This window comes from Netta rufina (assembly GCF_964035555.1).
Source record: "Netta rufina genome assembly, chromosome: 3".
Classification (NCBI taxonomy): Eukaryota; Metazoa; Chordata; class Aves; order Anseriformes; family Anatidae; genus Netta; species Netta rufina.
Window position 1 is genome coordinate 18399947 of NC_140125.1, and position 17152 is coordinate 18417098.

A 17152-nucleotide genomic window follows, 5' to 3' on the forward strand; every position below is an offset into this window, starting at 1 on the left:
TTCTTTGGCTTGCTTTTAAAAACTGAGCAGCTAGTGAATTTCTTGGCTTTATCTCTAGAGTAATCTTGACCTTGATGCTTTGTGTGTCTGGTGTGAAGACTAGAAAGCTTTGTTCACAACTTAACAGTTACTGCGCTGGGGAAAGATGGGTCTTAGGCTTCAGCTTTGATTCCTTCACATACTAAAAGACCCAATGGCTCAGTAGGAATAATAAATGATAGACCATCTGTAACCTTGAAAGCTTTCAGTTTCTCTGTAATTGTTATATAATCAGCTCATCTCTGCCTGAAGCAGGAAGGATTCATGTGGAGTAAGATAGGCTTATCGCCCCTTTCTCCTTTAAAATAATATATTTCAAGACCCTGTACGGTCTATCTCCAGAAATCCTCATAGGGTAACTTAATGCAGTCACGGAGTTTTGTGTTAGTAAAGAAAGAGAAAAGATTATGATGAAAAGAGGAAGGTAAGAGGCCAGTTTTTGAATTTCAGATCACCAGCTAAGTGTTCTTTCAAGGTGGTGAAGGCTGCAAATGATCTGGTGCTAACAATGGAGGAACAAAATAGATGCAGGGCAGATGTGTGAGTAAGCTTGGTCCATGCTAGAGGATTGCTGATCTTCTGCTTACTCCTGTTTATCAAGGGTTCATGGAGGTGTACTTCACCACCATGCTTTGATCCTCTCCATAGTAAGGCAGGGAGCTCAAGCAAGTCTGATAGGGTGCCTCCAAGTCTATCAATAACTATGCTACTTATGCTACAGTGGTAGCTATTTTGGGGGATGTTCATTTCTGCCGTTTTGGCATTTGCCATGTAGTGCCTTGCCTTGAGGTAGCAGGTAGGGTGGAGGTGGGATTTCTATTTTTATTTATTTTTTACATGGGTTCTAAATTTTGCCATTAGTGAAACATTTCTGATGTTGTGATCCCATTTATTTCTGATTGTGGAAAATCAGCTTGCATAAGGTCATTCCACATTGGTTTCCTTGTCACCCATGATGTAACTCCTTTTGGTTTTGCTGCCTTTCCTTTGTCCACCACCTGCACAGATGGTCCCAAATTATAGCTCCAATTTCCCTCAAGGTATTTGGTAGGGCACCTCCATTACCAGCAGCACTTCTGACAATTGTTATAATCAAAGGTTTCTGTGAAGGAGGCACCCCTCTCAAAAGCTGCATTTTGATAATTCTCATTACTGCTAACCTGCCTGGATTGGATCCTGTAATTAATGCATGAGCCGTCCTCATGAGCCACACTAAACTAATACCTTCTTTCATTGTACACCATTTTCTGAGACACTACACTATTTCGGCAAGATCTGCGTATGTTGTGAGAACTGCTGCACGCAACTGTTGATATAGTGTAGGTACAAGTAATATCCTGCCCATCAAGATTCCTGATATTCTGTAATTGAGCATATAGGGTTTACTAAACCTTTTCCACCCATTAATAAATTTTAGAATCATAGAATTATTTGGGTTGGATGGGACCTTAAATACCATCTAATTCCAAACCCCCACCATGGGCAGGGACACCTCCCACTAGACCAGGTTGTTCAAAGCCTTATCTAACCTGGCCTTGAACACCTCCAGGGATGGTGCATCCACAGCTTCTCTGGGCAGCACCAGAAAAGTACCTTTAGGTACTAGAAGGCTGCTGTAAGGTCTCTCCAGAGCTTTCTCTTCTCCAGGCTGAACAACCCCAAATTTGTAAGCCTAATCACGCCTAATCTTCATACTGGGTGTTCCAGCCTTCTTAGCATCCTTGTGGCCCTCCAGTGGACTCGCTCTAATAGGTCCATGTCCTTCTTTTATTAGGTGTCCCAAAGCTTAATGCAGTAGGGTCTCATGAGAGAGAGATGAGGAGAATCATCCTCTTTTTTTGTTGTTGTTGTTGTTGCAGCCCAGGATACAACTGGCTTTCTGGTCTGCAAGCACACATTGCTGGCTTGTGTTGGGCTCCTCATCAACCAACACCCCCAAGTCCTTATCTTCAGAGCTGCTGTCCTGCTCTCAATCCATTCATCACTCAACCTCCTTCTGCATGTTCCTGCTGCTCCCTTATTTGTATGAGGTGTAGTGCTCCTACCATCTTCCTACCTTCTAAATCTGGCTCAAACTCAGCCTTGGAGGCAGAGGACTCTGTAAGAGCACAAACTTGGGAAACTGAAACCTCACTTTCTGTATATCTGCACCTTTGTTAGTAATACACATCATCAGCTACTCTATAGTGCCTTACACTGCCCTGCTATGAGTAGCAATTATTTCTTGCACAATCACCTTTGTGTCTTGTAATATTCTGTCTTCTTCTAACTCCCTCATTTTACTCTGTAATGATACAACTTCATGGTCAAGAGCTCTACGACTCGTAGCTAATAGCAATCCCAATCTCCCCTAGCTTGTGAGAATACTTTGATGCTGCTTTCCATGGCAATTCATGCATAGCTGTCTCAGTCATCTGAGGGGTAACCACTGCTCCGTCATCTATTTGAGGCCATACTTCTGATGGAGCTAATGTAGATAATAAAGGGGCCAAGGTGGCCCTGCACTCAGTACTGAGCCATCCCAGACTGCAGGGAGTCACTCTTGTGGCCTCCCCAGTTCCCAATTTTTTTGCTAGCCATGGCATGGCAGTTTCTAGATCCTGCTGACTATGCCAAATGTGTGAGTCAGCATGAGCAGGAAGCAGGAAATGCAGAGCATATTTATTCTTGTTACCTTGCAAACTGGGGGATCCCTGAAGCAACACCCAGGCAGAGGCACACAAGTGGGGATGCAGGCACTGCCAAGCTCAATCTGTGCTAGAGGATTGCTGACCTGTTTACACCTGTTTTCCAAGGGTTTGCACAGGTGTGGTTTACCACCATGCTTTTATCATCATTGTGCTTTGATCTTCTCTGTTCTAAGGAAGGTATCTCAAGCATGTCCAGTAGGGTACCTCCAAATCTACCAAATACCTATGTTATCTATACTCAGATGCTCTACTCCTCAAGCATGCAGAAATAAAAAAGCAATCAGTAAGATACATGTGTTTTCCTACACTACGACTCTCCAGGCTTTAGCTGTTCCCAGCTCCGAGGTCACTTGAGTGTATTTACAGTCATTCTTACCAATCTCCAGTTCTCACCCCATCCTCCTCACTGATCTTCCACTTTTAACCCATTCCTCCCAACAGCAGGTATACATGAGGTGTGTGGAAATGGGATCAGAGGGATAATGTGGTCTTGGGTCATGATCATCTTTCGCTGCTTAATATTTACTGTCATGTCTCGTAACTAAGGAGCTGCCAATATCTGAAAATAAATTATTCTAGATTAACAATTTGTTAATCCTTCCACATCAGATAAATTTAGTGCCATCATGACTTCAGCATGTATAGATGCATGTTGCAGGTATGAACTTCAAATGGAGATTTTGCTCTTGCTGTGAAAGATACTTACAGTATCTTCACAACTGTATATTGTATTATCTGAAAATCTGGTGCAAAGATCCCAAGCAGTACCATGGTACTGAGTATTTTCCGGCTGTATCAGCACATCTGTTTTTTTATCATTAGTATTTTCATTATTCATCCAAAAGGAGTAGTGGGGAGAAATGAAGACTTGGGATCTTTGCACCAGATTTTCAGATAATGCAGATTGTCCACTATTTCAGGTAGTGATGAGACATGACAGTAAGAACAAGTTACTTTCTCTCTGTGTTGTGATTTCTTTCGTTCCTATAGCAAAGGGCATAATTCTCAGAATATCTTTCTTAATAACAGAACTCCATAAATGATTATAAAATGCTTTGGATGTTAAGAAGTGTGGCAGTGAAAACACTGCAATATGTTGTTTTTACTGATAAAATGCATAGTATTCTCAATTATATTGCTAATATATGGTGTATTTCTTGAAGTCAGATAAAGTAATTGGAGTCAGCATAGTGCTTTTGGGTCACCCTCAGATACTGAGAGCATGAAATGGCATCTCCTGTAAAGGTTTCAGGTTTGAGCAGTGCCAATGGAAGCAAGGGCAACTGCCAGCTTGTTAAAGGTCTGCAGATAGAGTGTAGCACTGAACTCTTAGTTGCTGGTTTTGCAGCTATGAATCCCTGGCTGGAAAACCGATACGGCTTCACAGTGTGCTCAGCCCTTCTGCAATAAGACTCCGAAGCACAATGTGTGCTCTGGCTTTAACCCCTAGGATGAAACCACTACTCCATACTCAAGGTAGCTGTGTTTGTACATAACAGCTGTGAACGGAGCACAAAATTGCCAGGTAGCTCAACCTTACTTCAGAATAAGTGAAGGTGGAAGCGCAGCTGACGTCTGTTTTGGTCTGTCGGTGTCCAGGCTGGATTTTGTGTTTCCATTAAGCAAATATGTATTTTTATGCCACAACTTAATTTAATTGATGTCTCAGTAAAACACAAAACAAGACAAGCTTTTACTGAGGTGGGGAGGAAGGGAGCAAATGGACTTTATAAAGCAGAGGGAACTAGTTAGTGCACTAAATAAGGAATCAATAATATAACATTGGTCTAAGATGTAAGGTAGCTGCATACAGAATGTAAGGGAGATCAAACACAACTTGTGTATAAAAACTCAAATTTATTTACATCAGTGAAAAATAATTATTGAAGTTGAGTATGGTCTTAAAAACAACAGTATTCCAGAAATGTTAGATTCATGAAAAATGGAAATGTCCAAAAAAAACCTTAGAAAAAAAAATAATTCAAAGTGACCAGCTAAACTGTGATTTCCTACATTAGTTGTGCTTAACCATATGCTTGCAATACAAATTGAAGAATTTTGCAAGAGTCCTGTAAATTAACTGTACTGAAGAGAATCTCTTAGCTATATGTAGTCACGAGTTCATGATGCATTCTTGTAGATTACTACTGAAGGAAGCTCTGTTTCTTGAATATAATGCTAAGTTTGCTGCAACATCCTCAGGGCAGCATTAGAATTCTTCAGCAGCTGCAGTGTTTAGGTGGGATTAGGTGATTGATTTTGTGATGAGTGTCCTGATGACACGGCCCTTAGTCAAAGCTGGGAGAGATGCTGTACTAGGATGCTGGCTGATGTGAGGCGTCTTCAGGGCAGCCTGTCTTTCAGGGAAAGTTGCTTTGGCTGACTTCATGTCCAGCCAGCACATGTGAGCAAGTTTCCAGCTTGATTGCTGAAGTGTTTTTCTGTGTGCTGATATAGCTCTTACACTGTAGAAGAATTTGGTGCTTAGGGATGTAAATACTTCTCAGTTACTTCTCAGCATCCATCATGGATGCTGAGAAATTTCACCATTTGCCCACAAAGAGAGAAAACGATTGTACTAACTGAAGAGAAGCTGTCCTCCCACTCTTGCATTTTCATCTTCAAAGCTATATTTAGGCATGCAAAGTGCTGTTTTTCTGTTGTTGTGTTTCTTGTTTATTGCTATTCTGGGTGGTTACTGCCAGCAGAACAGAAAAACCCCAAATGCATACAAAATGTATTTGTATTTTTAATGCAGATTGGATAAGACTCCATTTCTGATGAGTGGGAAGACTGGCTTGCACCTTGCGTTGCTGATGATCTTTAACATATCTCTTGGTGACTTCCCTATTTAACAGGTGATGGTGAAGCTGTCTGCGTGATTACAAGGTGGATCTGTTGAAATCTGTCTGTATGCTATGGGTATGGCAATTTTGTCACCTCAAGCTTGCAACCCCCCAGTGATCCAAAGCATCTATCTGCTGCAATTTACCTCTTTATATTCAATACCTCACTGTAAATACCATAATTAAGATTTCCTTGTGTGTGTGGCATAAAATGGCACTGAGCTTATTGAAGAAGGATGGTTGTGATTAAGGCAATATAATAAAACTCAGGAGTTCAGTATCCAAAGGGGTCCCTTGTACAGCATAAGGCAAGCCTCAGTTCCCTGATCATGGGCAGGAAGGGTTAAAAAATCTGTGTGAAGATGAACTGCTGTCATCATGAAAACTGTGGGGAAAAACTATAACTATTCCCATCAGAACACAACTAGAAATAGCTCTTTTTCTGGATCTTGTTCTATACTAAAGTTACATATGAAAACACGTCAAATTAAAATAATTAAAAAGTTGCATCTTAAGTCTGATGATAAACTAGTTCTGTGAGCAAGATCCAGTAAATTCTGAAACTATTTTAATGGGTGCTGTAACAGCCTAGGATTAACCAATTTTCAGTACCTTGTGTTTTCATTAGCAAGAATCTGTCTAAAAATTACAATAAATCCCTTCAAACTGCATAAATCAGAAAGAATATAAATATCTTCCTGGGAAAACAGGATTCTCTGTGCTAGATGAGAGGTTTTTTTTCTCTCAAAATGTCCTTAGCTGCCTCCGGATTTATAATGCTGTTTGATTGGGCTCTTACAAAACTACTCTAATCAGGATTAAGCTTTGTATCTTTGGAACCAAAGATGATGAGATTACATGATAATCAAAGGTGTTTTAGAAGATCAAAGCCTTTTTGAGGTAATAATATCCCTAATAAAACCCCTTAAAAAAAAAAGGGGGGGGTATTTTTTTTTGTTATTTTTGTATTTGACCTTTTTCTTTCCCTCCATACTCATAAATACCTAGTATGAAGTTGTAGCTTTGCTGAAGCCATTTGTACTTTTGCAATAGAGTACAATTTGTGACCTTTCCCTGGGTAAAATCCTAGACATCAGTCACTTTTTTTTTTTTTTTTTACACAACCAAAGCTGTGATGTCTTCTGAATAAATGACATGTCAAATAATGATCATTTCTAAAAGTTTTTAAACTCCTTTAGCTAAATGGTGAAACAAAGGACTTGGCTTCAGGTCCTGCCTTCATGGAATCAATTTGCCTCAGACTTGCAGAACTGGAAAGTGCATCTGTTGCTAATTGTAAAACTTCAAATTAAACCTAAAATGCAATCAAAAGGAGAAGCAGATGGCTACTGGTATTTCCTCAGACTGTTGGGAGCAGTTTGTGTTTTCAGATGTAATGCCATCATATTGCTTCCTTCTGGATAAGTTGTGTTTTAGAGGTTTGGGTAAAGCTGCTTCCTCCCTCCAGAGCCTCTGACCTTGCTTGTGCTTCCTCCTGCCCAAATGTTTCTGCTGTCAGTCCCTCTGCAGCCCCTGGCCCACGATGTAGAGCTCAGGGTGGGAAGTGGATCTGTTGGACTCCTTGATTTCAGGGGCACAAGGGTTGCTCCAACAGTCGCCTGCTTTTCCAGGGCTCTCCTCCGCACTGCAGAAGGGAAGATAGTGAAGTTAAGAAGCTTATGAATGGTGACTTTTTAAAACAATGATGATTAGACCACATTAACCCATGAAGCACAAATCCTGCAAAGTACTAGGTAACTCAGTGTCTCCTGCGTAACATGGTCTTTATATACACCATCAAGATGTTTTTCTCCATGTTCCCTCTTCTGTGATGCCAGATACTCTGTACTCTCCCTTCGCAAATCTCTCTGAGGAAGGAAATATTTAAAATGTTTAATGGGGGATCAGTACAAATCTGAGTTCACTTGTGGATGGGGACAGATTTGAGTGAAAAGTCTTGTTCCAAATCCAGACTCTGCTGGAGTAAAGGTCTTAACTCTGTTATGCATCCACTTAGTATTTTTACAGTGACATTTGAGTATGCCAACATGACAATAGGATATGTGTTCTGGTGGTATAAATCTGCCACATTGCAGACAGGAGAACCGATACACAGAAACCATGCTAAACTGAATTATCTTTTGATTATAGACAAGCTGTTGAGTTCCTGTTCTGGTAACTAGGACTTCCATGATTTGTGCTGCTGGATGAAGATATTTGTGATACGTGACTAGTCATGAAACTCTAATCCAGATTCAAATGCCCCCTGAGCATAGGAGGTCTCACTTTGACTACTTGCTTTGGGCTGATTCAATTAACCAAATCCCTTGCCTTCTTGAACAATATCTTAATGGCAATAGCATTTAATCTTTTATCTCTGCTCTACCTCTTGGAAGATTAGCAGCCTCAATGAAATATTATTTTCAGTTAAACTGCATACACAGAAATCCTATTACAGATTCACAGGGTTGCTATAAGCAGAATAATTTCTCATGCTATGCCCTGATAATATGCCAGTAGCTGTTGACTGCTGTCAAACGACCAAGCTTAGAAAACAGCAAAATTAGTTCAGTAACTAACAAACATAGGCTGTCCAAGTGATTTGTTCAATTAGTTGTTGAACTTAGAAACGGAAACCTTAAATTGAAACTCTTGTCCAAATACAAAAGCTGTAGCTCCAGCTCTAGCTAAGGCCAGTGATGTTTTAAGTCCTGATAGTCCACACAGCATAGGATGGGCAGCAGATGTACTTGGGAAAGGAGCACTTCTTGCCTTCTAGGGGAGCAGTGAGCATGCAGGTGATGCAAATTTGCACATAACAATGGCATTTAATGCCTGGCAATGCTAGCTACCAAAATGAGATGGAAGTTGCTTGTTCTTTTGGTGTTGCTGCTAAAATGGGGTGGGGGAAAGGGAATTCTGCTGCCTGATGACTTACTGGAACATGTTACTTTTACAAGCTCCTGGAAGATTGTATTTAGTAATCTGTTCTCAGAAAATGGATGGTTTAATTGGGCATTGAAAAAATGGAGGCATATATCCCAGAGTTTGCAGAAGCATGGGAGAAAGTAGCTAACTCATTATCAAACTCTTTTACTATGAAGTCTGACGCTATTGCAGGTTTGCCTATGTCTTCCTGCCCCTACTCCCCCCAACTAGCACTTGAAGCTGCTAATAACACACACACAAATAACAGACACGGAGGCTTAAACTTGGAGAGGAGAGGAAGAACAAGAAAAGGAATGAAGGAAAAGAGACTAACGGGTGGGAATAGCTTGCGAATTTGAGACCAGATGTAAATACTGCCAGAATGAGGAGTTTTAGGAATATAACATCTAGGGAGATACTTTGAAATTTTCCTGTTAGCTGAATGAATTGCAAAGCAGAGGAAGCCTTGCATGATTAATAAACCATCCAATAAACTCAGAGTATGGTGCACTAGACTCGAAATTAGCATCTGAAAGCTGACATGACAAGCTCCAAGTTTGAAGCTATAATGTCCATACAGATCCATGCCATTATCTGTCCCTCATTCTTGCCAGCTGATCTGAAATATTTTAACACAGCTTTGTATTGAATAGTTGACAGGCTTAGAGGCTGATGTTGGGAAAGACACCCTGGCCTATCTTTTCATGGTTATTTGAATATATTTATAACCTGAAGGCTATTTCATATCTTTTAAGAATTGAAAGTGGATGTCCTTAGCCCCCATACAAACAAAGGAAGTTCGGTAGCATGAAACCAACACTGAATTTTCTCTAGATGAATTCTAAAGCTTGAGCAAACTGTGGGAAGTTAACTGAAATCTGGGGCAAGATGATGTTATCTTTCTCCAGCCATCTGTTCTGTGCAGGAACAGGGCACTTTTATCGGGTATTTCTTAACAGCAATAAATTCCCATTACTAGTTTAGAAAGCCGACACAGTGCAATACATCTGCTTCTTGACGTAAAGTAGAAAGTTTCTTACCTTGCTTGGTTAAGAGCGGGTTCGCTGCTAGCTGTTACGGGAGCTGGAAGATAAAACCGAACCCCAGGTCTGCGGTCAGAGAAACTTCTCCTCACAAACGGCTGAGGGTTGGCAGCGCTCAGAGACAGCTTTCTGGTTCGGTCTGCAGGCTGCTGGAGTAGCAGACTGCTCTTTTGGGAAGGTGGTGAAGCTTCAGTCTGTTTGGTGACTTCCACTGTGGGTTTGCTGGGTGCTGGTGGAAGTCTTGCTTCAAATAAGGAAGAAGTGGCTGGGCAAAATATTGAACGTACATTGCTGCCCTTCTTGGAGGAGGCAGGCTGGTACTCATCCCCAGCATCCAGACCAGCTTTTGATCCCTTGTAGGAGCGGGATGGAGAGGTTGGTGGGGATGGGACAGTGAGGAATGGAGTGGGGCTTGCTTCTCGGCGGTAGACTGGGGAGCCTGGCAGCCGGTGTGGTGTTGGCGAGCTTTGCTTGTGCTCTGCAGGAGGGCTGAGCAGTTTCCGCTGGGCTGGTGGAGAGGACAGCTTCTTCTGTAGGGGTGGGCTGGGCCCCCGGGGTGGGCTGGGTGCCCTGGGGCTGGCAGGGGGACTGGGTTTCCTCTGCATGGTGGGTGAGCTCAGCTGCTGGCTGTTAAAAGCCTGCAGAGCACGTCTGTGATGTACCGGGGGGCTGAAAAGCTGCTTCTCAGTTGGTGGAGAAGAAGGGGGAGTTCTTGCTGGGGAGACCCTCCTGTTGAATGATGAGCCTTTTTCATTTCTCCTCAATGAGTCGGGAGAACCATGCTTCTGATATGGCACTGAAGTAGCAGGTGAATCGGGCTCTTTGCTCTCTGAGCTATTGTCATGTGGTTTTGAAACTCCACTGGGATTTTGAAGAGGAATAATTTTATGTGTTTGCTTGTACAAATCTGCAGCTTCTTTTCTCTGGGTTGCTAATATCTCCTCCTGGCTAGGGATGTGCGTGTTGGTAGGGTTCAGCTCCAGAGAGTATATTTGCAGTTTCTCATCCTTGGGTCCGCTACTCCTTGGAACTTTGTTAGCAACTGCGCTGGGGCTGATGCTTTTACTTGGTAATAAGTCAATGGACTGGAGGGAGGCTTTCATTTTGGGGGAAACTTGTGCTCTCTTAGTAGCATGAGATTCTGTTTTGGCAGGCTTTTTGGCATCTTCCGAAGAGTTTTCTCCTATTCTTGCTGTTTCTTCAGGCTCAGAGAATTCAAAAGAAGTGTCCATTAGCATTTCAGGGGGCGGTGGGGGCAGGTTGTCAGTGTCTACCTCAGGTTCTTCCTTTGTGTCCTTGCTTAATTCTGCAGCTGGTATAGGAGGAAAGGCATTTGGAAAGTTAGAACAAGCTCCACTGGTTTTTGAAAGGCTTGTGTCTTCTACTGGTGAAATACGATGCTTAATATTTAAAGGCACCAACCCTCTCTGAAATGGAATGGTGGGTGGGATGACTGGAAGTCCAAATTTTCTGATGCACTTAATTGGCCCTAAAGGTCTTAAAGGTGTGGCTTTTTCAAGATCGTCGGTTGGACTGAATGTTTCAATGAGCTTTTTGACAGATTGGCGGGGGGCACAACTGCTGCCACTGAGTATTTGTGCTCCAGAAGTCTTGTCGTCTTTGCTCCCTGATGTCTCCTGGGCTGGCACAGTATCTCTGACAGGCTTCTTGCATTTCTTTTCATCCAGCTGACTGGCAGGATTTTGATCAACCATGTACAAAGGGACTTTATCCTGATTAGGCAGGATGCTGAAATTTTTTGAGAGGCATGCCTTAAGTTTGCTAGAGGACCTAGATGTGATTTGCTTGTCCTGCAAGTAACGTGTTGATCTAGGTTTCCGAGGCTCTTGGTTGTTATCTGTATCCACCTTTCCATAAAACTTTTCTAGCCTTTTGTTGAGCTCCTTTTGAGTTCTCTGAAGCTCTAGGAGGGTTGGGTCCTCTGCCTGGCTTCTGAGGGACTCCTCTGATCTGGACCGTCGTTGTTTCCCAGAGGCCTTCTGCCTTCCCATAGCTGTACTGGGCCTTGCTGTTAGGACTGCTGTTCCGCTCTCATCCTCCACCCATTCTTTACACCCAGATTTAGCTGGTACAAACTTGATTTTTTCACTGATGGCATCTTTCATCTTCAGAATGATTTCCTCTGTCTCCACATTCTCTGTCCTTTTGGTGGACGTCTGTCTTTGTGTGTTATCAGTCACTGCAGGTGAAGACTGGGGCCTCTTTGGCAGGGCATCCTTACCCATTTCAGATAAACTTGTATTGTCATCATCCTCCCCCAGGGTGCTCTCTTCATCATCATCTGAAGGAAAATCTGTTGATTCAAAATGTTCACCTTCCTGAGTAGAATCAGAATGGAAGGAGTTACTGGAGTGCCTTTTGCTCAGGCTTGTGTATTTTGCAGCAGTGGAAGTACATCCTGGTACTCCACCCTGACAAGAAGTTTCTTCTCTGCTCCGTACAGATGAATAAAATGTATCTTTAAAATGCCATTCAAGTGCACAGCCATGGGATGTGGCTGTGCCTGGTGACATTGTCCCACTATGCATGTGCTCCATTGTTCTGGTGTGATTTTGGGACAGAAGGCCACGTGCACAGGACTCACAGCTTGCTTGTGCTCCAAGATGGCTAAAAGGACTGAAGTCTTTGAGGGACTCACTGTCCACGCCAATGCCACTATCCTCAGAACAGAGAGTCCTGTCATCACCGTGGGACTGCGAGCTTCCCATGGTTGAGGCTTCAAGCAGCCTTACCGCCCGAAAGAGGCGCTCATCATAGCTTTGCTTTGCTTTCAGTTTTCCTTCCAAGTTGCTTGCAGCAGACTGCAGGTAGCTGCAGGTTTCCTGCAGGGCGTCGGAGGTGACAGAGGCCAGTGTTCCACTCACTAACTGCATTTTATTGATTGTGTACTGAAGTAGTTGTTGCAGAAGATCAGGGTGCTCCTTCAAATCATCTTTTCCTGATGGCCATGCCAAATATCTACCCACGTCTTTGAGAAGATTTTCCCCATCATTAGCAATTTCTTCCAAGAGCTGGTTGATTTCATCAAAGCGAAGCATGAGGAAGCTTACCATCTGTTGTAGGAAGAGCTGAGTTTGGGCAGCCTGGTTGGCCATATGAAGTATAGCTTCATACTTGGAGAGGTTTGGATTTAAGTAGGCATATGCATTCTGATGAGCCTTAACAAGCAATTCTGGGAAATCTACCTTTTTCTCTATCTCGCATGGGGACAAAATTGACTTTTTTTTAATTTTGCTAGGCCGACCTTGCTTAGCCAATTTATGATTTTTTGGCTTCCTTCCTTTCTTTAGGATCTGCTTTGCATTACTTTCATTCTTGTCATCACAAATGGAAGCTGATGCTTCTGATTCACAAGAGCTTTGCTTTCTGATCTGTACAGCCTCAATGATGTGTTTTTGAGACTCAATCAATTTGGACATAACTTCAGCCCCTGTGGCTTTCCTCTCAATTATGTTGTCTTCCCTGGAAATGTGAGGATCTGAATGCGATTTGGAGGAAAACTGCAAATAATCACTTTTGTCCTGCTCGGACAGTTTCTCCTCAGTTTCGCTCAGGGAGCTGTTCCTCTGAATTTTGTATTGGTGGAATTCATCAATATTGTAGCAAGATGAACCTTTAACTAGCAGTGGGATTCCTTTATCTGCTGGATCAATACGCAAAACACCTTTGGGTTTATTCAAAGCCTTAAAACCATTTCTTGCAAGAGTATTAACGATCTCGCTGTGAGATGGTGTGCAGCCCATCCTTTCTCTGTCTTTGACTGTATTTCTGATTAAAAATCCAGAAGAACTAGGGAAAATAAAACAAAGAATTAAACTCACTGTCTCATCCTGAACTGCAGACTGTCCTTTTCCTCACAAGTTTTCCATCACAATCCCAGTTTTGTTGTCTGTCTTTGTTGTTTGCCTTGAAATTTCATGTGCTTACTGCCCAGGATCTGGTCTTGAAGCTGTGCTGTTCCATTGTATGTTTCTGCTCAGGTTTTCTTCTTTGATTCAAAAAAGGAGTGTGAAAGCTCTGCTGGATTTAGAGCTAATGGATTAAGAGGACTTGAATGCCTCACTTCTGTATTGACAGATGTCCACTACAAATAAGACTTTAAGCTCATTAGGGTAAGCAGGCACCAGCCAGTCAGCACCCATGTTGAAGATTTTTTTCCGTGCTATATTGGGAGGCAAGAGGACTTGGTACCTGCCCCTCCTTTTTTCCCTTGTTGCAAAACCATAACATGTAATTGAATGTAGAGATCTAAAGAGAGAGACTATATTTTGAAGCCTTTTTGAAGGGGAGCTACTTGAACAGGTGTGCAAATACCACTCAATACTGCTTAACCAAGGAAAAGGTGATCTTGATGGAGTATGTACCAGCTGGAGAATGTAAGACGTGAAATCAAACGGGTTAGAGATACTTGTTGTGCTTCTGCCTTGATGGTCTTCAATATTTTCCCCCTACTTTCAAGTGACAAGCTGTTTACTTCTAAGTCCTTCTAAGATTTCCAAAGATTATTTTGATTTTTTTTCTCGGTCATGTGATAATTATTGGAAGGTATTTTTCTCTTCAGATAACTTCCCAACTTGAAAGCTGAACTTTCAAGAATAAGTTTTGCATATGTGGTTAAGATGGCGTCTACATCTAGTGCATCTAAACTGTAGAATTTCAGTATTAAAAAAACAAACAAAAAAACTACTCTTGTTGTCATTGTAAATGCTGTTAGTTGAACTTTCCACACTGCTCAGCGTTCAGTTCACCTGTCTTAATTTGGGAAAGAAGTCAAATCACAGGCTGAATGGACGACTTTAGACTTTCAAAAATATGGGTTAGGGCCACAAAAAATCATCCGGTTTCCTATAAGATAACAAATCTCTAACTCATCTCTAATAAAGCGTTTTCCTTCCTCTGAGTTTCTTGGGATAAAGTGTTAACATGTTCTTTGCAGTCAGAAAAGTGACTTGCTTGCCTTTATTTTATTGTCATCTGCCAGGGCATAGTTCTCTTGATGGCAAGACTTCAAGTGTTAAAACTCTAAGAAAAAAAGTTTTAAAAAAGAATAAATATAGACTCACTTATAAAAAACAAAACAAAACAAAAAAGTTCTTCAAACCACTTCTACAGCCATGAAAGAATTATTCCTTTCATTACTTTTGTTACCATTATCACTTGCTGTTTCTCTTACTTGGGGAAACAAACCCCAGAATAATCCCAGTCTGAAAGAGAAATTAAAGAACTCAAAGCAGGAAATGGAATGTTGTGATGAAGCAGAAGATATTTATATTTTCCAAGTATTTATTTATGAAGTGCAGTGTGTGGATGAGGATGACGATAGCAAATGCCACCAAGTTCCCTCTTCTTTAGTCAGATTGGATGGGTTCATCTTTTATTTTCCAGATGTAGCTTTTCTACTGAAGGTGTCTATTTCTCAGTGTCAGAAAAGGTTACAGAAAACAGTGGCTATCTTAACACTGGAAAGAAGCCTACTGCTTTTCTCTAGCAATGTGATTTCTGCGTGATTGCAGGTATCTCATCCAATTTCCCAAAATCTTTTTATGCTGCCAAGCCTATAAAATGCTTTCAGACTTATGAATGAGCTGCTTACATGATTCATTTGTTGGTGCTGGACTGTAGTAGCAGAATGTCTTCATGGCAAGTCATTATTTTCCATAGCCTTGCTGTTTTCATTTGTTCTGCTCAACATGAGCAGCAAACTTACCTTGATTTACAAGGGAGAAGGCATGCCAGTGACTCCCAATAAAATTTTTAAAACCCTACCTGCTTTCTCTACAGCATTTTTTTCTGGAACACATAAATTGTATTTAATGCATGTGATGTCACAGTCATTGTCCTCTAAGCTTTTCTGGAAAGCATCAGGTAATTACTTCTTGACTCTGCTTCTTGCAAGTCATGCAGCTCATGCTCCAGCTGCTTCTGCATCCCAGCATGATGTGGCTTGTACACAGTAGTCCCAGATCTCCACAGCATTTTAGGCACATATTCCCTTTTAGGCACATATCTAATGTGTTCAGAGGGAAGAAACACGGCAGGTGTAGGCAGCTGCTTTATCCTAGTGATCCTAAAGGTCAGAATGTTGTAGCCCTCCACAGTAAGTCAAGGAAAACGCAATAGATCAATCAAGTAGCTTTAGTGTATCTCTTCCAGTGAGTTGAGAGACCTCTTTACATATCTTGCTGAGTATTTGTTGTATAAAGTACTCTAATGACTTCTATTTGAAAAGCAATTCCAACACTTCCATCATCTCTGCTGGGGATTAGCCTCATGTGGATTGCTGTTTTTGGAAAGGTCTTTTTCTTCACTTTTTCATTTGATTTTAGTGTCATGCCACCCCCCCTTTTTTTTTTTTTTTTTTTTTTTTTTTCTCTCTCTCTCCCTAGTTATTTTCAGGCCATGTATTAACATCTGCTGGCAATATATACATGGGTCAAAAAACATAAGACACTGTTTTTTGATTCTTATGTATTTATTATTTCACAATTAATATTAACATTAGTAAATATTAACTTATGTTCAGTTCATTATTATTTATTCTTGAATAGAGATCCTGGGTCAAGAAAAAATGTTTTAACACGGCATATGTTATCCTAACTTCAACTGTAGTTTGCATGTATATGGAATATAAAAAATTGACACAACATAAATTAGTTTAGCTTCTGTGAGAGAAGAAACCTTGCACCTATTTCCAAGCACTTATGAAACTGCACTTTTGTCATTAATATTCTTGCTACTAAATAGTTATATATTGCTTCAAAAGTTTGAGGCACTTCCAAAAAAAAGTATACTTTGCCTCAAGGATAATGCACAAGAAAATGCTCTTTGCCTCATGGTCATGTAAGAAGAGATGGTAATACTGATAAGTAAGTCATGTAAAAACAGTGGTAGAAGAGAATATTGATAGGAGAATGACAAGCAAATATTTTGAGAGTAAGAGAATGAGATGGATTGTCATATGTTGTTTATGAAATCATATTTTGTTTTACAATGCTACTGTTTACAGAACTCTTATCAAAAGGAAAACATTTGTCATGTTTGAGCCTACGTTGTTATCTGTGAACTTGCTGAGTTGAACAATTTTACAAGTGTCCCAGATGAATACAAAACTGTGTTTGAGGAACAGAGCCTAGAGAAGAAGCAAAAAAATGTATAAAAGGCTTTTGTTCTTCCTTTCATATATTTTCTTCCTACTGTTAAATTTGGCGGTATTTTCATTTTAAGCAAGCTGCCCGGTCACAGAGCACTCTTGAAGGGAAGAGATTAAATATTCTTAAAGCCTGCCAGAAATGTCTGGTGCGCTGGATGATAAAAAACAGACTAGTCTGAAAGTGGGAGGGGGACGAGTAGAACTGTTCAGGCCCTACCAAAGGCAAGAATGAGGTCTGAAACTTGATGGACATGTGTGGTGGACAGGCTCCAGAGATGCTGCCAGTGTGGTAACCATGGGATGGATTTTAGGGCTGGATGATAGGAGAATTGATCGATGGAAACTGTGAGATTTCAGCATGAGACAAGTAATGTAAGCTTAAAAACTATGGAAGCAAGAAAAAAAGACAAGATAGGACTGCTATCCTTTGCAAGT

The 17152-nt window shown here is 41.2% G+C and overlaps 1 protein-coding gene across 1 annotated transcript; it reads right to left on the reverse strand.

Annotated features, from left to right (window-relative positions):
• Window positions 1–7090: 7090 nt before the first annotated feature.
• PCARE (photoreceptor cilium actin regulator) lies at window positions 7091–13310 on the reverse strand (the record flags this gene model as incomplete). Its single annotated transcript, XM_084285310.1, has 2 exons — window positions 7091–7220; window positions 9544–13310. The coding sequence occupies 2 exons, from the start codon at window positions 13308–13310 to the stop codon at window positions 7091–7093; spliced, it is 3897 nt and encodes a 1298-aa protein (XP_084141436.1).
• Window positions 13311–17152: the final 3842 nt, after the last annotated feature.